The sequence below is a fragment of the Phaethon aethereus genome (genome assembly GCF_964289735.1).
Source record: "Phaethon aethereus genome assembly, chromosome: 13".
NCBI lineage: Eukaryota > Metazoa > Chordata > Aves > Phaethontiformes > Phaethontidae > Phaethon > Phaethon aethereus.
In genome coordinates, this window is record NC_138589.1 from 13,172,084 (window position 1) to 13,194,880 (window position 22,797).

Here is a 22,797-nt window from a genome sequence, read left to right on the forward strand (position 1 = left end):
CTTCTTATTTAGGACTTTTCCTTTTGAAATAATCCTATTTCTTTTTCCATCCTAATCTCCAGTCTTCAATAGTAGTAAGCTACTAAAAAAAAAATGTAAAGGAATGATTGACATCTACTGCTTAGAAAATAATGACAACTGAAATACTGATCTAGCTAGTTATGTAAAGAACTGGTCGCTAAGATAGAAACGTGTTAAAAAGTGCTGGAATCCAAAGATCTTTCTTTAAGAGGTGATATCATATATGATACATGTTGGTCTTTCTTTCAAGGTGACTTGAATTTTAAAAAATAACAACACTGCAAAACCATTTTAATTATGCACTTCCATATGAATTATGGTGTTGATGTCACAGAGTGTACAAAGCCTATAATATGACTTGTATTATCATTTGTATCTGTAAAAGCTACAGCACTATCTACCTGCATAAATCAAGGAGTTTTTTCATACCATTAAGAAGCGACTTCATTCCCTCAGATTTTGTTTGAATAGGACTAGGACTTCTGCTTAGACAGCTGCAGAAATGTCAATAATAGCAAAACAGGTATTGATTCTTGGGATGATTTTAATCACCTAGTTTCTTTGTTGCTGAAGGAGCCACCAAAATTCAAGGACACTGAAAGATCTATAGAAATTAAATCACTCAAACATTACCATCTGAAAAACTGTGGGGAAAAATTTGTTTCTTTAAAATCCCTATTGCTTACTATAGAAAACCTGTTTGGTTAGAGGATTGGTAAATCGGAGAACAGGACTTGCCATACAGACAAACACCATTCCATATATATGCTGTGTAGTGGCTAGGGGCTGCTTGGTACACATTGTGTATTCTGCCCTCTCCCATATTTATCTTTGCCCAGCAGAGCTGAGTCAGGCTTAAAGAGGAGAGGAGACTCACACCAATGAAGGGCTGGAAAAAGTAATTTCATCCCAGCTGACAGGCAGTCGTGTTTCACCTGGAGTAGCATAATATTCTGCTGTCTTGCATATATAGCTTATTTTGTAGGTTCCACATAGTTCCTTCTTCTGAATAATATGATGTTGGTTGCTTTTCCATTTGAGATGGCAGAGGAAGGACTTTAAAAACAAAGATCCCCCCCAACAAGTGTAGCCTTTAGGAAAGTACATTTATTCACCTTTCTATATAAACTGCAGTGTGTGTATGTGTGTATTTTAAAAATAACATGTACTTTCCACTTCAAGGCTTGTTTCAGCACAGGGTAAACATCGACAGCTGCTAGAAATGAGGTAGCTACACCTTCCTATCTGCTGGGAAGCTGGATCCTGGATTGTTTCCTAAACAGAAGACGTATGCTAAGAAGGACTGACATTTACAGATGCCCTGAGAAACATCTGTGTATGCTGCACCATTTTCTCTCCAGGCAATTAGAAGTCTAGGCTATGGATATTTCTCCCTGTTTTAAACTAAGCTGTTTATTATTTTCAAAGAGGATTTTAAAAAAAGAATACATTTCTAAGGGAAACAAATAGCAGTGTGCATTGTTCTGCATTGCTACTGAATGAGACTGAGTGAGAATAATAATAGAAAGATGCAGAGTAAGGCTAGAACAGTAACTCTTGCTTCTTCTGCAAGCACACTGTTTCTTAGGTTAGACTCCATTTAAATAATTGTATGTTATGGAAAAGTTGATTAAATTTTGAATTACAAAGGTTTTATAAATCCCTTTGTAATGAACAGTGTTGTATGGAGGTTAGAACCTCTGCGATGCCCACAGAACACCCTTGACAATGCCTTAACCTGGAATACTGACTGTTTTTAAGGCTAGCTAGTTTTTGTAGCCTTTTGAACAAAAGGGACCAGAAAATGGTTTGGTCCCAGAAAATAAGCGTGCCCTGCAGGGATGGTTCTAGTAAGGCTAACTAAATGAAAGCTCTTTTAGGGATACTGCCTGCAACAACAGGGAGAGAGAAATACTATCCAGCTTATACCTTCTCCCAGTAGCTGTGTTCACGTCAGAGATGTGCTTTGTATGTTTAGTCTAATGTTAAAAGGTCACTAACTGTTGTTCCTGCAGTTCATCAGTTAACTGTGATTTTACCTCTGGACATAATTTGCTATTTCGTATGAGGCAGAATGACCTTCCTTTGACTGTTAACCCACCACTGCAGCACAGATTGACCCTGGACTGTTTCCTGAGACCTGCCGTTAACTCCTAACATGCCTGCATGCAAACCATCCTACCTCTCTTACTTCTATTAATACTCATAGTGCAAATGTGTCTGTTAAATTGTTCTCATTTACCCACTGGAGAAAAAAAAAAAAAAAATCTATGGGGTTCTTGTTGGAGAAATTAGTATCTAGGCTGACGTAAAATTCTCTTTTATCCCCTTTCAAATGCATGGTCAAATACATGGAGAAAGATGTGAACAACTTGATAATAGAAAAGGAAGTTATTTCTGTCCCTGGTTATCCTGATCACACATAACTGCAAAGGGATTTTCATCTACATACTTGCTAACAGCAAGGACTTTTACAATTGTTGATTAACAAATTAAAAAAGAATCACACAAAAAGGAACCTCTTCTTCAATTTCCTCTTATCTGCCTTAATTATGTATTTTAACTATGTGCTGGCAGATGAGAGTTACATTGTTAGGGTCATAATGAGGATGAGAGGATTCATGTGGTATGGCCAGTTAAAGTGTTTCTATTCAAATAAACTAAACATACTTCTTCCCTACAAGAAAGGTATACATTACCTTACAGTCTTGCAGTATAGGAGAACCCAGAATGTCCTTCAATATGAGTGCGATGTAAAGAGTTCACATTAGAGGAATTTATCAGCATCTCAAAGAGACTGCTAAACTTAAGATATCTAAATTGTATGCACCTGCTCTTATGGACTAATATTTGCATGAGAGAGCTGGATACACTGCTACTTCAATTCTGGTGTGAATATATGAACATCTTCAGTTTCTTCTGTGTGAACAATCAGATTAAAAAACATTTGAAGATTAAAAGCCAGTTGAAACTTTATATTCTTTGTATTAGTAGACAATGAATTTTTTTTTTGGTAAAGAAACTGACAGCATGAAAATAGCTCCTATTTTATACAATACAGTAGAAATGCAATGTGTGAGCTGGAGAAAAGTGAATGCTATTCTGAAACAGGCTTATTCATGAAAGGGATGTAGAACTGAAAGTAATACAAGGGGCAAAATGGTGCTCCAGGGTTACTACAGAAGTATCAAATCCTAGCAAAATACAATAGGATATGTTGTCTGTGCTGGACACTTTCTTCATAATGACCTTGCAATTAAAGACCTGGGGAAAATCCCTTCCAACAGCAATAATCACAGAGCTTTGAACAGCAGTAAAAACTTGGTCCTTTCCTGTGAAAAGAACTGTGAAAAGTAAATAACCTAAATATAATTGTACTGGCAAAATGCCCAGTAAGAATGGCAATGGAAAATGGATACTTTTTTGATTGTTTGAAAATTTTTTTTTTTAATTTGAAATGCTCAGGAAGTTTGAGGAAAAACATTAAATGGGAAAGGTTTGAAATCTCTGCATGTATCAAATAATTCTTTTAACTCCTCATTCCTGTCTTGTGCATCACAAGGTATCTTTTGAGGGGTCTTAATCGGGAGTGGTGGGGGTGTCTTGAAACTGTACTACAGTGACATGTTGTTCATGACTTGGAGAAGGGAGAGGTCCTGCCTTCCGCTGTAGATTGGTAAGGGAATGTGGTTTGAAGTTAGGTGTGTGTGTTTTGGTTTGTGTAAGTTGGGTTTCTTGTTTGTTTGTCTGTGATTTTTGGTTTGCAGTTTGTTGTTTGGGGTTTTTTGTTTGTTTTGTGGTTTGGTTGTTGGGGTTATTTTGTTTGTTTCAGCTCCTGGAGTTAAAGGGACAGATTGCAGTTCTTTACCGAGGAAGATATGAACACTACGCAAAAATAAAATCCTGCCTGAACCCCTGCCACCTTCTAGATAGCTTCTGCATTGGTATTAATTGGAGAATGTGCTAGAAATGTTAATGAGGATAACCACTATGTTTTATGGAACTATATCTACAGCTTTATAGTGTTCAGCCTGTGCATGCTGTCCTACTACAATTTGTTCTAAAGGCTGTACTGAATATCATGCAGTGCAGGACATTCACTTCAGATCCTCTGATCTACCTTGTGCTGACAGCATGTGATACAAGACATGCCATGTTGTTTGGATTATTAAAATAATTGATGTATTCATATTTACTGTGCCACTTGTTAATACTATCTTGTTAAGGCCTTCTGGGGATGAGATCACAGATTTTTCTAACTAGCAGCTGCTGCATAGTTTCCTAAAATACCAGATTTTAGGGTTGGTCCAAGGAAGGCAGGGTTGATGATAAAAACAGATGACCTCATTGCTAACAATATACCTGAGCTTGCAAGCACTGAATGCTTGTGAAGGTATGGGCAACCTTGTTGATTCAGGAAGTGTTAAGACTGTTCAGTGAGCTTTTTGGTTCTGAAAGGAAAGTCAGGAACTGCTCCTGTTCATCTCCTGTGTTACTTGGAGATAGACCCTGTCTGTGAAGAAAGATTAGAGATAGCCTAATAAAGCATATGTTTATTCCTCATGTTGCCCTTTATCAGTTTCATTACCCAAAAACTCTACAGAGAAACATACACATACCAACCTTAGAAAATTACTGAGACTGAGATAAAAAGTAATGAACAATGTATAATGCATTAATTTACAATATTTGTCAAGGTGATTACTGACTGTATGAATTATGGTCCTATTGATGAATTTAGCACAAGATTTCTTTTTTTACTCTCTCACTATGAGGTAGATATCACTGATGAAGCATGGATACCCTGTAATTTCTTTTGCACTACCACTACTCTATCCAAGTAAGTCTTCACCTGCATCAGTTCCTGAATTATTACAGGAGGAATCAGTACAGCGTCCAGTCAAATTATCTTGTGCACTGGCTCAGTGATCTGCTCATCTCTCAATTATTCCCAAACATGAAATGTCAAAGAAGCAGACACTTCACCGAGGTAGGATTCCAAACGAGCAGGATGTCAGTAAGATGTGCTGAGGGAATGCTGTCTTTGTCAAAACTGCATTCATACCAGGTTTACATGTGCAGTTTTAATGTACATGCATAATGATCATGGTATGAGATCATATTAATCATCCATGCAAGCATCTATAGGTTAGGAATATAACTATAATCATTATTTGCAAGCTCATTGAATTAGATTTGAAATACACTTTTTGGTTACGTTTGTATTTTTTCAGTGAAGTTTTTATTTTTCTCCACTGGAATTTTGGCATACTATTTTTGATCTTAGTATTTTTAAAAATTTTTTTTGTAAACTCTAAAAGCAATTTTAAGCAGAGAAATCTAACTTCAAGGTTTTGCCTTGTCTTGAAGTAACAATTTTTAATTCTAATTAATATGTTCCTGTAAAGATGGTATAATTAATCTTCATTATTGGTACTGAATTACAATAAATGTGGGAGAAGGGTACTTGAACCTCGGAATAACATGTAGCTGATCTGTCACATTTGCTTTAGATGTGGCTTCTTTAGGGTGACAATACCTTCCTGAGTGGAAGGAAGAAATCACGGAGGAGATGGTAAGGAAACCCTCATCTGTGAGAACGTGATCTTTCTTTTCAAAGACTATTTGTACCAGTTGTTCCATTAGGCTTTGTCCAAATAAAAATGCATTCAACTTATTTGTCCTAGTAGTTAACACTGAAGATCCAATGAAAACAATAACACCTCTTCCTTCTGCTCCAGCACCTTGTCTCTGCTCCTTGCATAGAACAGCATGTTTAGGGGGGAGAGAAAAAAGATGCAGCAAGTTCAGTCACTAGCCTGTTCAGTTAGGTCAAAGACTGGGTTAAAAGGATTAGTTGCCTTATCACAAAAAGCAGTTCTGGCTGCAGGGTGCAATGCCAGGGGAGAGTGGAATGGGTTGCAGCTATGGGCCCCATCAGTGTGTACGTAACCTCTGTATAGAAGCTCTTCCTCTGGTAGGGATGTGGTGACATTTTTGATGGACGTCTGAATTAATACATTATTTCACTAGTCATATTTACTCTATAAACACTATCCTTTGGATTCTTACTCAGGATAATTTAATATGAATACATCCAACCCATAAAACCAGTGTCAGCCTCCTACAAATGTGTATACACATATATTGTCAGAAATAGTTGCTGTGCTATGATCCCAAATCAAGATTAATATGATGAAATCAGTTTGCCTAATGTCAGCCTTAATCTTAGCTTTCACCTATCATCCTTTAATAAAGAGCTCTTCTCATTCTTGTTGGCAATTTCTACTAATAAAATTAGGCTTTTTTCACTGCAACTTCACAGACTGAAGCAGTTTTCATGTTTCCATAAAGCGGTACGAGAGATGCTGACTTTAAGGCATGTTTTATTTCCATTTGGTGAATGCCAGTTTGCCTGTCCTTCATAACTGCGGAGGAGGCAGGCTTCTCAGCCATCTCTTCCCTTCTGACTTGGATGAAACAATTGCTAAAGGACAGAGAGCAGAATTATCCACATATAACTCTGATGCTGCAGGTGCCCCATTTTTCTAAGTAACATGTGACAGGTTATTGTGGTTCCCTATATAACAGGTCACATGGCTTTTGGTGGGTTACAGAAGGAAAATCTGTGGACTTACTTTGCATTGTGTTAGCTCCCTCTTAGGATAAAATAGTGTCCTACACAGTGGGGAGGACGTGGTGCTTTCTGGACTCTGCACTGCAATGGACAGCTACGTGGCTGGAAATCTACTGGCTATATATCCATTGTAGGTTGTTTTTTTTTTTCTGTCCCAGTAGAAAAGATGATGAATCAGGAACTTGGCATCCAAAGTCTAAATGCTTGCTCTCTTTTCACAGGGAAGGCATGGTATCAGTGCTAAAGAGAAGCATGCTACCCAACAGCAAGTCATGCAGAAGTCAGCATCTCTCATCAGATAAGTCAGTTTCTCGGGCACCAAACAATAAACTAAAGGTGTACAATTTTAACACATCCAGCCTCTGACCTGTGACTTTTTTTTGCTTGTTCAGTCATGAAATACCATGCTGACCTCTATTAATACAAGTATGATCCAATTTTGTCAGAAGAACACCTTATTGTGTGCCTATTGAAAGGGCTGGCAGTGTTCAAATTGCCTTGTGGTCTTTTGAGGACAGATGGTTACACTGAGGCTGTGAATTGACACACCAATGCATTTGAGTAGTCGCCCTTTAACTGAATGTGCTTTGTAAGGCAACAACCAAAAGGGCAATACCTTAACTTTGTTCTTCCTTGAATTGACTTGTGATTTAAATTAAACGCAACTGACACTCTGCAGCACGTGATCTATGCCTTATTCTTTAAGTCACGTTCTAATTGTGCATTTTTTTCCTGCACTGTCTATGACCTGTGGAAGAGGGATGAATTACCAGCACAGTTTTGTTAAGCTGAGGAGTTACTTTTAATGAATATTAGATGGATTATGTGAAGATAGAAAATAGGAAAAAAGATATTTGCTACAGAAACATGGTTTGTTTGGGTTTTTTTCCTTGATGCTTTCATCTCTTCTGCAGCGGGGATTACTGTGCTATTTATTCTTTATGGTGAAAGTATGGCACTTATGTCTGTTAGATTTTTCGTATTTTGCTTTATATTCCTTAAAAAAGTGGGAAATGTAAGTAACATTCCTGTACTATCTTTGTGTATTTTGTTTTTAACCTGATGATGTTTCCTTTCTCCAGGCAACAAAATTTAAGATGTTGCATTATACCTGTGTCGTTCATGCGTTTTTATCATCAGGTGAACTTTCTATCCTTCTTGTTAACTCATGTTCCATGAAGTATTTCCAGAATGAAGTTTCTGTAGTACTTTGCAAAGCCTGTGCTGACTAGTATTTCCAGTGTAGTACCCGGGGCAAGAAAACGTTTGGAACCCAACAAAAGCTTGTGGACTGACCTCACTGTATCTTATTGAAGTGATGAATCTGTCTTGTACTTTCATTGACTGACCTCTTTGTTTCTGTACCAGTTACGTACTTCTACATGTTTCTGCTGTACTATAACATATAGTATATTCCTAGTATTGAGAAGCAGGATTCCTACAGCAAGGTATGTGTGAAGAAGAGCTAGCTAACAAGCACAGGGCTACCCACTTTATTCTCTTGGTATTAAACTAGTTTCAAGAAAGAGAAGTGCATCTCTCTTGCTGACACGAAGCCAACAGTTTCAGTCTGAGTCAAGGAGAGAGAACAATGATATTTGTAATCCCCTGCTGAATGCAAATAAGCTCTGTGTTTCTCTTCTGGAGATTGCTTCCCTGAGTCATTGATGTTCATTTACATTTTGGTAACATCTACAAGAATTTTGCCAACACAGCTTATTACTGCAAACATTGTGTCAGTTCTGACATTTCTCCTTACTGGGAGAATCCCCAGAATGGCTGTTTGTGTTCTTAATAGCAGACTTGCGGCTTCACTAGCACAGACATGCAGAAAGCAATGCCAGCCTTAACCATTCCGGTCCTTCATCTGGTAGAGCACCACTCCCTCAGTCAAGCCACCACAACTTTTTATGGCCATGGTGTGATGCACACAGTATGAATAAAAACCTTCCCCACAACAATTTTATTCTGGAGGCAGAATTGACACCCTGACCTTGCTCCTAGAACAGACACAGCATTGGTCACCAGGACTTGTTTCTAGAGCAGATGCAAAACAACTACGTCGACACAACTCGGGAGAGCCATGCTGTGGCAGCAGGGCTCACCTATGGACACCAAGGAGATCCAACTCCCAAATAGGCATGTAATTCAAATTCAAATTAATCCAGCATTCCTGGGGCCAGACAACTGAATCCATAGAAAACAAAGGTTACCCCTGTAATTGCACCAAAGGTTGTTATGAAAAGATGCTTAATTGCCAGCAAAGAATCTCTTTTGCCACGTAATGCTGCACTTGCTGTAACAGTTACAAAGATGGTGAAGGATGTATTAGCACGTTAGGCCAGAAGCATCATCTAAGTTAGACCCTGAACTATTTAGTCTTTCTTTCACATATCATTGGTTTGTGCATTTCTCTGGCTCTCCCACACAGAAGGATCAAGGGGATTACTTCTACTTCTCTCCTCAGAGGGGGTTTCATTCATTTATAAACATCACTTACTAGTTCTGTGAATTGCTGTTGTTTATGAGAGTCTCCAGTGATGCTTAGTAAGATAGATCAGGAGAGTATTTTGTTGTCTACCATTACAATATTTTTTTTCAACCCTGCTTATGTGTTTATATGTAATATGCATTTATTTGCCACTTTTCTCTCTGGAACAAAGCCTGGCAGCTATAAACACTTGTCTTGCAATGTAATGATATGAACAAGCCTCTTCTGTTAGCCACTCAGATGAAACCAACTACATTATTTCAGTTGTGACTTAAGGCATATTTGAACTTAGGATTTCAGGGAGGCTTTATGCCCCCTAGCCCTGCTGACTGTTTTCTATTTGCTCTGTATTTTTCATCTTATTCTCAATTCTGCTGCATATAGAGTTTCCCACTAACTCATGTTTCACAAAGCTGATGTGCCAAAAAGCTGGATTCTGCTATTTATTTATAAAGAGACTGTGGTCAAAGAAGTTAGGCCTCAATTCAGGAAAGCGCTTATGTGCATACTTTACGCACTGTAAATGTATTGTTGATTTTATTCATACAAAAATTTCCAATTCAGGGAGCACCAAGATGCATGTTCAAAAACTGTTACTGTTTTACCTATTTATACTGTGAGAGCAGTATTTGCCTAGCTGATGGTCTCTCTTTCTTCTCTTGTCATTTTTAAAGTTTGTATTATAGAAGTGTTATAATAAAAATTACTGAAATGTTTTAAAATAGCTTTTTCTGAAATTCATAGACTTCATATTAGGAAGGAAAAATAGACTTCATATTCATGAAGGAAAAGGCATATCAAGATAGCTCTTTAACCAGATTAGTTTATCTCTGTGTGTGGGTTTACGGAGCAGCCTTTGGCAGGCTGCCTTAATAGAAACTCCTTTTAACCTTAACTGCTCTTCCTGAAAAAATGCAACCATACAATGAAATATCTTGATATATTTCAAAATATAACAACAATACTGATCATTTCTTACTAAGAAACTGAGCTAGTCATTCTTTATATTCTATCAAATAATTTAGTATTATTATCTCTACCTTGAAAATAGCTGCATTTAGCAGAATTGAGCATTTTCTAAGTTCATGGGGCAAGGGGTGTCATCGTCAGAATGACTGTGCTGTTTCAGGAAGACCTGGCACGGCTACCAAGCAAAGATACTACCTGATCACATTCTTTCTTAAGGTTACTGATTGCAATTAGCCATTGCTAATTTCTCTCGCTAGGAGACCAACGGTGCCACAGCCATGCAGGCTTGTCTTTTATGGTTACTGTATGCCAGAATTCTAGGCTTAGTTGTTATTTTTCTAAACTCTCTATTTTTTATAGCTACATGCTTATGAAAAGATAAGTTGTCAAATTAAAGATGCATAATACAGATAAAAGTTCTGCTCTAATTAACAGTTAGTTGAGGGCTATTTCAATTATGTCCATTGTTCATTTCTGCTTACAAAAGTTGGTAGTGTGCGAGTAGGATTTTTATATCAGGTAAGATTAACAAACACTGACCCTCAGCAGGCAGTACAATATGCATTAAATAAAACTTAATGTCAGCAAGTAAAAGAGAAAAACATGCTGAATAAACATAACAGCACTGGAAGAAGCAGTCCTTCAAATGATACCTTAGAAAGGATAACTAAAAGTTTTAAGAGAAGAGGATATTGTTGTCATTAGTTTTGATAATCCAGACTAAGGTAGTACATGAAATTTATAAACAAGTCCAGCAACAGCATTTTTGTATGCAACAGGCTGCATATTGTTCTAACAGGGAAAGCATAGATAGTGATTTCCACAACAATCTAAATTCTCCTAATAAAGCAGAAATCAATTTCATGACGGCTCCAAAAGAACTGAAATCTAACCAGGGGCCAAAGCATCTTCTTGTGACTAAGGAACGGAAGACATGAGAGTAACAGTAGCAGTGAATTTGAAACTTAATTGCCTGATAAAGATTGTTTAAACTATCACTACAACAAACAGTTTGATGTCTTAAGAAGCCTGAATTGGTCAGCAAGATTACAAGAACTGATTAGTAAGGCGCCCCCAAATTAAATGCAGACAGGTTCCCAATCCGGCCCTTTTTTTTTGGATGCTGAAGTGTTTTTCCTAATAGAGATGCTTGTATTATAAAGATACTCATCAATATAAGGAGTATCATTCTGTTGCTTCATTAAAGTGCTAGGGTGCCTATAATACAGCAATTTTCAAAGCTGATGAGTATAGCTACGTACACTTCTTAGATGAAGAAGTGAAGTTAAAGGAAGATGAAATGACTTCTCAGGAAGAAACTGGCAAAGACAGGACAGACTGGATCTCCTGAGTTGGGAGTTCTTTCCTCTAAGACACTGCCTCCGACACGCCTTCTGTTTGTGTTTCCTTCAATGATCGCTAAAACTAGATTTTGCTATCTCAGTGGTGCATAACAGCATCGCACAGATGAACAGCAAGTATTCACCCACTTTTGGAACTTCACTTTGGAGCTCATTTTAGGAATCAATGCTTTCTAGGTCTCATACCTGTCTGTCTCCACTGACAATCTAGAGTATGTAAACCTGTACTCAGAGGGTCTGTATACTTTCCCTGAAACTGTCTGCAAGGACTAGGAGAAGCCTGGATACAAATTCACATGGATATTGTGAAATGATAAATTCTTCTTCTTCAGTTGGAATAACTTTAAAAGAACATCTTAGGACTTACCTTGGGACGAATGGAAACAAAAGAATGCATTAGAGTGACAACAGCTACCGAAAACATTAAATTTTAACCTATCTCAAGTGTTATGTTCATGTAATAGTTGTTTGAATAACAGTACTGTGCCTTCCTTGAAATCTGCTTTTCTGACAAGAACTGTCCAAAATCAAAGTCTGGATAGTATTCAAACATACTTTCCTCAACAGTCCCATGATAAAATTGTTAACTGTGCTGGTTGACTCTAGGCAGGATTATATAGAGAGAACCTTCCATAGGCAGGATTACCTATGTGACTATATAAAGCTGCATAGAGAGTGATGGAAAGTAGGAATCCAAATGGCCTGTGGTACTTAACAGAAAGAATATCTGTGGAATTATCTGTGTAGATGCAGCTTTTAGAACAGACATAAACCTGGCTCCTATTAACATAAGCCTTAGATAAAGTCTTAATGACAGATTTTTTTAAAAAGTTTGTGTAGTGTTTAATAATAAAAAGAGAAGAATCAAGTGACATAAAAGACATTTAATTTTTTTTGTACAAAAGACTCCAGTCATGTAACCTTTGGAAGTGGGAGAAATGATTGCATAGGTTATGATTATATTTGGCTTCAGTGGGGTGAATTCTTTGGTTCCCATGAAAATGTATTTTTGAATCTGAAGCAGAATTTTAGCCTTTAATAATACTTTCTCATGGTTTCAGGAAAGTCTCTAGATAGATAATACAGACTTAAAAAAACGCACATGGGTAATCTGACACACTAAAAGATAGATAAAATCTTTGTGTGCATATAAACTTCTGTGCTAAATGGTTTGCTAGAGGATTGGAAAAAGAGTAGGTAAAGGCAAGTACATCTTAAGTGCTACAGGTCAACACTATTTTGCTGAGTGTATTTTCTGAGAAATGTATGGTTAACCCTTGAGCAAAGACTATACATTTGACTTCCTCTTATGGCAAGGGAAGTATTGGCTTGTTTTCTCAACTGGAACAAATCCATGCATTGCTTCTCAGGGCAGCTTTCCTTGAGTACATGCAGTATAATGCTTTTGTTAAGACTTAGCAGTGGTTCTACTTCTGATTCAAGAGGATTTAACAGTGAAAAATCACCATCAGCCAAGTTAAGAAAAGGGAGCACAAGGAAGAGAAAGGGGGGTGGAGTGGGGGGGAAGAGAGAGTGGAAGAAAGATACAAGAATGCATTTTTTTCACGGGGTGATTCTGGTTGACTGATACAGCAAGGAATAGACAAATATATTCATACTTGAAATACACTTTAAATAGTTCATGTTCTTTCCCATTAGGCTGAATTTCATGGTAGCGGCACATTAAATGAAATACTTTTATGTCAGTGCTTTGCTTCTTGAATGCTAAAATTAAGCTCTCAAAGTAAGCTAAGGAAGAAACTATTTTGTCTCTGAAAGCCAAGATAACTATGGAGGGTAAAAATTAACAGAATTGTGAGGACTTATAATCCTGCAATATGAAATTAATTCCTGGTTTATTTTTTCCTTTTATTTTTTCTATGTTAAGGCATCTCTTTTACAGAGCTGTGTTTATATATGTGTATGCATGCATTGCCTGTTGGTAAGCATATACTGTTGGTTGTGTAAGAGTCATCTCTGTGAATGCACACACATAGCTTGTCAAGCCATTGTTGATTACTGTGATGCCATAAACAGCTTATGGCTCTACACACAGACTGGTACTGTTACTCTTTACTTATATTACCATAACACCTAGAAGCCATGGTTAGGAAACAGGATGCGGGAGGTGCTACAAGAAGAACAAAGTTTCACTCCTCAGAAGAACATACCCTGCATTCGTCTTGTTCCATCCACCACTTGTTGAGGCTCTTTCTGCCAGAGCTAGACTACTGTTTGCAGCAATAGCACGGACATCTTCCATCTAGTAGCAGTATGCTAAACATATGATGGAAATCTCTCCTGGAATATAGCCTCACTGGAAAGTCCGCTCTTAATCTCAGCAGATACTGTGGGTGTTGGTTTTGAGGACCCAAGGTTTTCCCGATTCCCTTCCCTTCCCTGAAAATTCACTTCACTGTGGCTAGCTGCAAAGCTCTTCCTGTACACGCATAGGTCTGAGAGAGTGGTCAAACATTGTAACAGGCTGCACAGGGAGGTGGTGGACTGACCAACACTGGAAGTATTAAAAAAAATGTGGATGTGGCATTTCAGGACATGGTTTAGTGGGCATGGTGGTGTTGGGTTGGTGGTTGGACTTGATGATCTTAAAGGTCTTTTCCAACCTTAATGATTCTGTAAAATACTATAGCCTGTTTTTCCTTTACAGGCATCATTCTGTGTGTCAGCCCTCTGGAATCTTTCTCACGGTCTCAAATAGCAGACACTGAATGTCTCTGCCATTTGCTCATAACTGGACAAGTTGTAATGGCAAGAGTTCCGGTGTGACTGGACTGCCCACAATAGTGGTGGATATCCTCAAAATACTATGGCCTCATTCTTGTCTTGGGCCACAAGAGATTTCGGTGAGCTACGTAACAGTGAAACTGGTGTAATACTTCGAGAAAGAGCTGTCAGGTTTTTTTGCCTTTTCCTAGGTGTTTATTTCAGAACTCCTTTCTCAGCATCTCTTTTCCCTTTGCCCTTCCCATTTCTGAGATCCTGCTTACCCGCATAGCTGATGCAAAGCAGTCTCTTATTCTAAATGAGTACCAAGACCACATGGTAGTGGTTACGGGTACAGGGAGCCCCCATTATAGACACTATTGTATCTGATTTTATAAATACCAGAACAAAATGTTCTCATTTTATTCCCTCCCAATGCCTAAGTACATGAATCCAGAATACTAGGTTAGGCATTAATGACACAGTGGGCAGGAGGCTATTTGAAAATAATTTCCCTATCATTAGTCTGCTTCCACGCCTGATGTACTGCCAGTGTTTTAAGAAGCAGATCTCATGCATTCTGCTTAGCTACTGACAAATCCAAAATTCCTTGGGGTGAATGTACATGCATAGTGAGCACATATAACAGACTGAGGAACTTGGCCATTTATTTCTCTGTTTAAAGAAAAAAAGCTTTCTCAGACCAAAAAACCAAACTGGTGGACAAATAAACTTCTATTTGGTATACTATGGAAAAGCTTTTTATTTTTAAACCTGCACAAAGCACAACCTTCCATGCTTTTGGATTCTATAATCTGAAGTTTTTCATTTGTTTAACAGCCTGAACTCTCATATCAAAGCTGAGTTTAAACCCAACTACCATCAAAGAAGATCTAGTCCAGTCCAAAGCAAAAAAACCCCCATGCTTCTGTGATGCATTTTCAAGAACTCTAGTGTTGATAGGAATGATTGCCCAGTTTTCAGATTGATGGGATAATTTTCTTGGGGCAATAGGAAAGACATACCTTCCTTTTACTTCAGTGGCTATCTTTTATCCCAGTTCTATTATATTAGTCGATGCCTGAGACTGAATTGTTGTTTTATTCCAGCTTTGCTAAATGAAGTTGCATGTCATCAGCTTCCCTGGGAATCCCTGTATAGCTGTAGCCCACCAAAAATTCTGCAGTCTCAGAAGCTGATGACAGACTTGCCTATGAGTACAAACAACGAAGTACCTAAGACCTCACTGTAGGTATTTACTGGGGAGTGAACTGTACTGCTTTTCAGAAGCACATGAAAAGGTTCTCATTTTCCAGTTTGTGTGTTGATGTATGTTTGAAAGTAAAATCATTGTTCAGATCTTCCAACATGGTTACAAAAGATATGTGTGTTCTTTATGGTATATGTGCTGCTTAGCCACTAGTTGTCGTACAGAAACAGTACTATTAGTGCTGTTTCAGCTTTAGTAAAAAGTATCTTGGGTTTCTGGAAAGCCAGAGCTGGGGAAAGGAAGCGGAACAAAATTAAAATAGAAAGAGCAAAACAAAATAACACAGTAAAACATGTTACCAGCATTGAAAGTCTTTTGGACTTTGACAAACATTCTATATAATGAATTTAAGAAACAGACCTCTGTACACTATATGACAGTATCACCAGCTGCTTGGCAATGTAATTAATTGATCCTATCACAAAAGTGCTTTGCTAATTACAGGGAAAATATTCTTGTGAGCAGTACTCAGAGGGTTAATTTGGTGTCCTGTTGAGTGCTATGCAATATGCTTATATGTTCAGTCTTTCCATTAGAAGCAGGGATTGTGATCCAAAGAGCATTTATGAACACTTCCCTCTATATAGTACCATATGTGGACCTCCCGTACTCAGAAATGCGTAGGCTCAGGAAGTAATCTTGAGCCTACTTTCTCAAGGTCAAGCTTTCAACAAGCTATGCTTCAACCAGAACAGATGCTTCTGAAGAAACTACCATCTTCTCTAGGATGGTTTTTCCTCTTTTGGTAGGGGTTACTCTCCCCATAATTCTTGATGTTTACAGAAAACTTACTAATAAGCTCCTGGCAAAATCTGAAGGATTCAACCCCTACTCAAATATAAAGCTATCCTTCGTAGCTGGTGTCATCTTTAGCACAGATTCAGGAGCACTCATTTTAAGCACTCCATCAACTGGTTTATGAGGATGATTCCTTCTAGTTAGTGGATGGAGGTGAGCAACTGTGATGGCATGATCTTTAACTGACAGAGCTTGATCTGGAGAAAAGAGCTGTTCTACAGCTGCAGGATACAAATGATAGATGAAGAACTGTACACCATGGAAGATCCTCTCAAATCTTAATAAAATCTAAAGCTAAGTGCTGCTTAAGCTTTTTACTGCCCTCTGCATAATTTCAGGCTGTAAGCATGAAGTCATTGCTGATAAAAACACTACTCTCAAACTAACTTACTTTAAGCAGTAGAAAGGGATTTAAATTCCAGGCTATCATGATTTTCAGTTTCTGTAACTAAGAACAACTTTGACAAGGGCTATTTTCATAGACGACTCAAAAGGTGGAATGTGGCTTTATTGTGTTATTTTTTTTAATGCTGAAATTATTAATTTGTAACATGATAAAAATGGAAATTTTAACATGTCCATATACTAGTTTATAATTCTTATCATAAATCATAATGTAAAACTTCCACCACAATTAAAACTAACTTTAAAACATCCATTGAGGCATTTTTAGTCAAGGAATACCATATTGCATAGCAGAAATTTGGACTATAGCTTTTGTTTGCATTTAAAAAAAAAACCCAGACAACAGCTGTCTCTTTCCTCCTTCTTTCCAGTCAATTCATCATAACTACAGGTAGTAATAGGCTCTACTGCACACTAGTAACGTGCATTCATAAATACACAGACTAGTGATGCCACTGCTGACTACCAGTGTTTTGACTTGGAAAATATGCCAGCTTTTGTCCTTGAAGAAACAGAAATTTAGCAGGTCAAAATTTTCACTGGGAATTTGCGTGCATGAGTGTAGGGGAATGCAGATGTGTCCTCTAAACATGTGGGGAGATGATGCCATACATTTTTTTACTAGTGATAAATGATGGCTGTAGCTCTATAGTATGCTACACTTGCCTGTTGTTAAAAAACAACTTTAAGTGACTTAATGCCACTTATCAAGAGGTTTTTAGGTTGTTGAAATAATCATATGAAAGTAAATTTCTACTATATATATATGTAAAAAATATCCTTTTCCATTAAAAAAGTGACAAACCCCATGTCTCTGAAAACATCAAAGTAAGAAAACAACATTCTTATATTATAGACCTATTTGCATTTTTGATCCGTTTCTTTAAACAGCATGAGAAATTGTCCAAGGACACACAAAGTAAGTAATGGATAGATTATATGATGAGACAAGCTTTAAAGATCTCTATTATTAGTACTTTAACAGAAGAACAGCCAACAGAGTAACTATACGTCCTTCTTGGTACCTGTTTTTTATTATATGTTGGTTTCATGGTGAAGTTTTTCTTGGCCAAAATAAAAAGAAAAATAAATTTTTGACTGGAGATGCCATTAACTGTGAAGTAAATGTAACAAACTTAAGATGAGAAAGAATAATGGTTAACTAATATGTAAACGTCTGATATTTTTATTCACACTTTATGGCTCAAAGGTATAGTACTTTAAATTTAGACTGCTACCTTCAGTGGCCATCACAGGTTCTTTGATCCTGCCCAGAAATTCTGAAATGTACTAGGATGAAATTGACTGAATGAAAGTATTTCCTAACCTATGAGCTAAGTGTTTAGATGTTAGTATTAGAAAAGCAGAAAGTTAGAAATACGAACAATAAATAATTCAAGTGGATTGCCTCTAACTTGCACATATATAGAAAGAAAAAGAATAAAGATTATATATTTACATATATACCCATCCCGATATACATACGATGTATATCATACATATGTATCTAATACATATAAAGTCACAAATCTTTGTGACTATAGTTAGTCATAAAGGGATTTTTTTTTTATATACACAAGTATTTCTTTCATGTTCTCATTTAGCTGCATGTTCAGACATGATTTCCCAATGTGAATCCTAACTGCATATGGAAATCTGTCTGTCAGCTTTTGAATTTCATCTAGCTCTGTCACTGCCTTGTCCTTCATTACTAGGTAGCAGTACTATTCTGGACAGTGTGAGCCTGAAGGAAATGGTACACCAGATCTAATTGCATAGTTGTTCTGTGTAGATTTTCTGTTGATGCTGATCTAAGAGGTCTTTGCTGTTATTCAGCAAAACCAACACGTGCTAGAGGTGCTTTGGCACTTGTCTTGTCTGAAACATTTCTATGTCTGTGAAGTATATATGAAGTGACAGATGTTAGTGCCTCGCTGGATGATACTCTGCTCTCAGGTTCATCCGTGAACAGCAGATCAGTCTTCCCATTGAAAAATAATGAATTTTTCCTCTAGGCAATTTCTGATTTGTGTGAGCTTCTGTAACCATTGCAAATGATCTGTTGGTTTTGTGTTTTTGACTTCAACTACTGTCATGTGTTCAGAGCAAACCTGTGACTGTTTGACTCTATTTTGTCAGCTCTGATTGCTGTAGTTTTTTCTTATTAGCACTGAATTGACAGCATTGCATTTAGAAAAAATATATATTTACATATATTAAAAAGAGTTTGTTGTCACTCACTACTTAGTTTATGTACACCTTTATAGAAGGGCAGAAGATAATATATACTTATGTGCAGTGTAAGTTGCTTAACGGTTTTCATGTGATCCAGGCAAGATGCAAGATCATCAAAATTGATGTGTTCCCATTAAACCTACCACAACCACACCCATTCTCAGTGAAGAAAACAAACCACTCTAACCTCTGCTGATTAGGTTAGGAATTAAGAGCGTAAGAACCTGAGGTCTTGCCTAAGTTCAGGTCTTGTGTGTCCTCCCATGCATGTTAACTGTAGCCCTTCTGAATTCTCAATTATAAACTCATAATCTTTCATGCTCCATGAATCTGACTTGAATCCTGCTCTACTTAATGGACTATGATAAATTCTATAGACCGCCTGTGTTGCATGAGTGCTTGAACTCCACTGTAAAGCCAAGAGGCGGGTTGTGACATGCATGGATCTGTAGACTAAACAGTTGCTGTTGAGGGCCTGCTGTCTACACTATGCACGTTTCAGAGGGTTTTACTTTGGATTAGCTCTATCTTGCCTCCAACTGAAAGCCCATTAGAGGATGGAGTGTACTGGGCTCACTCCTGAAACTAATTTTTGGTTCACTTTCATCAGAATTGTATGGCCCATAGCTGTCAATCTTCTCTCCCTGTTGTAACTTTTTGCAAATTGCATCTATGATCTTCTGCATACAATGCTGTGTTAACTAAAAACCAAAGGTCTGCAAATATTTCTGGCAAGTAATTAGTGACAGCAATATGTGATCCATCTTATTTGTACTGTGTAGAATAGAGGTCTAAAGTCATTTGCCCTCTTAGATGTTGGTACTTAGAAAAGGGCTATGTTAAAGGGAAGGTTTCAGCATTAAAACTGTAGCTTGAAATCAACAAGTAAACATAACGAGCAAGAAGTAGGAACAGAAAAAGCTGAGATAGTTACATCACTAAGTTTGCTAGTGAACAGTAACTGCTGAGATTACAACACACTCTGGTTCATCATAAATCCTCCAACTCCTCTTTCAACTTATTTGCAACAAATCTGGTTCTAGAAGAAATAGCTAAAACTATCTGCATTGTTTACAAAAATTACCCTATGACTCTAAGTACACTGGGTATCTCTAACTTGACAGTAATTCTTACTTCCACCCTGCCCAAGTATTATTTTAATTAGCTGGCAGTTTGTTTATTCACATTAACATTTCCAAATGCAGAGTGCGCAGCCAGCAGTCACTGCTCTGCAGAGCTGCCAGTGTCTATTGTTTCTGGCAATGGTGACTGCCTTTTTTCCGCCCCCCGCTCCCTTCTACCCCTCACCCCCCAACTGGCATTTCAGAGCAGCAGCCTTCACAATACATTAGCTTAATGCATTTTGAGCTTGACCAAATCTTCCATTCCCACTGCTGCTGATACTTGCCTACTATTCTACTTGAAATCAGCATGCGGTATAAATGATTTAGACATATGAATAAATAAACATCTAAATATCCGTATCCTTGCAACAGCAAAAACAGATCAAATCTAATGTTTAGAACAGTATTTTGCTACAAACACCAATTCAGTGAGTGATTCACACTCATAGGATATTGTGTCATGATTTAGGAAGGTGAAGGGTAACTCACTTGAGCACGTTAGTTTGATGGACATGTAGTCTCTGCCACAGTCCTTCTTATAGTGACAGCGCAGCCAGTTTACGAGGCAGAGTCCGTCACCGCACTGTAGCTCTTCTTTTTTACACGGTAGAATACTCTCTTCATCTGAAAGGAGGAGAAACAATAGATGACTCTGTTGCTCAGGAAGGAGTTGCTTGTTACACAAAGCCACATGTCTACTGAAAGTCAATCTGCTTTTGAAAGCTCTGGGTGGATGAAAATATTGTCCTCTCTTCGTCAGATGTGAAAAGGATCTCAGACTCAAACAAATATTTCCTATGCTGTTGTTGCTGATCGTTTAAATAGTGTTCAACACAGATGAGCTTTAGGTAAAGGATACCAAAGAAATCACAAGGGTGCCGTATCTCTAAGGCACGCATCCTTCTGGCTGACTTACATGCTTTAGCATCCAAAACAAAACCATCCATCTTTGCCTCAGCTTAACACACAAAATGGATAAATGAGGGGAAAAAGAGATCTGCTATCTTGCATAAACCTGAAGGACTGGATTAAAGGCTTCTTAGCTGTAAGTATAACTCTCTCGCACTCCCTTTCCAGTTTGACAATTAAGGGTAGGAACTTAGTCTGATAGAGTGGGGAAGGATTTTTTTGAATAATCTTAATAAAGCCTTGGGTAGATTTATGGAGACATAAACTCAGGATTTAATGTCTCTGCAAACCAAACCTATCTAGTAGGGTCTGCAGCTCTGCATGAAACCAAATCTTCGACTGGCTCCACAGTTGAAAGATTGAAGCCACCTCCCAAGATTACTGTTGATTGTTGGGGTCTGAGTAGAAAACTGAATCACTCAACTCTGCCCAGACAGGAAGAAAAAAGAATAATTTTATCTTGTCCTTAGAGAGTATACTATGGTTCCTTTTATCTTTATGCACACACACATGCATGAACAGAAATTTCCTACTCTCAAAGGACAGATGATACCAGCCTAAGCCCAAGCCCTGTAACTTAAGAAAAGCAGAGTTTCAGGCCATGCTAACTTTGCAAACATATTTGCACAAGAAATGGGAGTGCTGGTGGGAGTGTCACCACTTGCCACACCTGAACAGGATCACCCCTTCCAGGTCCAAAAGTTTTGAGGGTATGCCTGAGGAGAGAGTGGTCACTGCAAATGCAATGCCAGCAAGCAACAGGTGCTTAGCTTTCTTGGCTACTCAAAAAAGCTGTTTGTTTGATGTCCATAAACATTCAAACAGTAGTTGCATGATACAAAATTTAAAAAAAGAGTTGGGGAATCTCTATGCAGGGAAGACTGTATCTTTTTTTTTTTTTTTTTTTTTGACACATTAACTGCACAGTATAAGATATCCCATGGAATGCCAGGAACCAGCCATACCATCTAAAACACACTGAGCAAATAATTGAAAAAAGAACTTGTTATGTAAAAGTATTCCAGTTTCTTAGGTTAAGAATCTATTAACATACTATAAAGAACAAACAAATTCACGGAGATCAGGAAGTCAGAAAATTATCTAGGAAAAGAGGGGAAGAAAACCTCCTGCATTATTCGAAGAAGGGTTGTTTTGGGTTTTTTTCCCCACATTTCACCAGTAATGCTATTGTAAGGGGTCTTGTTTTGATGCTAGATAAAACGAAACTGTTTTCTGACAAGTGCATCTGAGTGCCCAAATGGATAAACTGACAACATTCAGTTGCAGGGTTTGTAGGGCCTTCCAATAACGAGAAAGAGAAGTAAGATAGGCAGAAAATGGTTCATTAATGACAGAATAAAAAGTTTTCAAGTTTGTCAAGGAAGACCTTTATGCAGAAAGACTCTTTGGAAATCAGATTTAAATTTCATTAGAGTATTAGAGCTGTATTCAGGTGACTTTACGTGAGTGATCTGAAACATTCTAAATACAGGCAAATCAAAGTTTAAGCCCAACTTGAAAAACACTAGCCCTTGAAAGTGAAGGCACAGAGGCCTAGTGTGCAAATCGGTACCCACCAGAAGACAGGCAATTCTGCTACATCATGGTTTTGTTTGCACTCCAATATTTTTAATTTGGAGCCTTTTTGTCATCCTTCATAGCCGCAAAATCATGTGGTTTGGAGTAATTGTTCATGATTTCCAATTCTCCACACAGCTGCTCCGCTGGAAGATGTCAGGACCCCCAAACGCATTTATAAATATCACCAGCACTGACAACATACTGTTATAGTAAATCTTGGATTGTATGCTTGTACATGGCAGCTCTGTAATCTAGAGACCAATAATCAGATC

General features: G+C 37.7%; 1 protein-coding gene across 1 annotated transcript in view; it reads right to left on the reverse strand.

The window, feature by feature from the left end:
- BEAN1 (brain expressed associated with NEDD4 1) overlaps positions 1–22,797 on the reverse strand; it is a gene marked incomplete at both ends in the record, with an annotated part of 60,802 nt that overhangs the window by 26,998 nt on the left and 11,007 nt on the right. Inside the window, one exon of the mRNA XM_082005772.1 lies at positions 20,525–20,659. Coding sequence (XP_081861898.1) covers positions 20,525–20,659 — 135 coding nt within the window. The remainder of the gene's footprint in view (positions 1–20,524; positions 20,660–22,797) is intronic.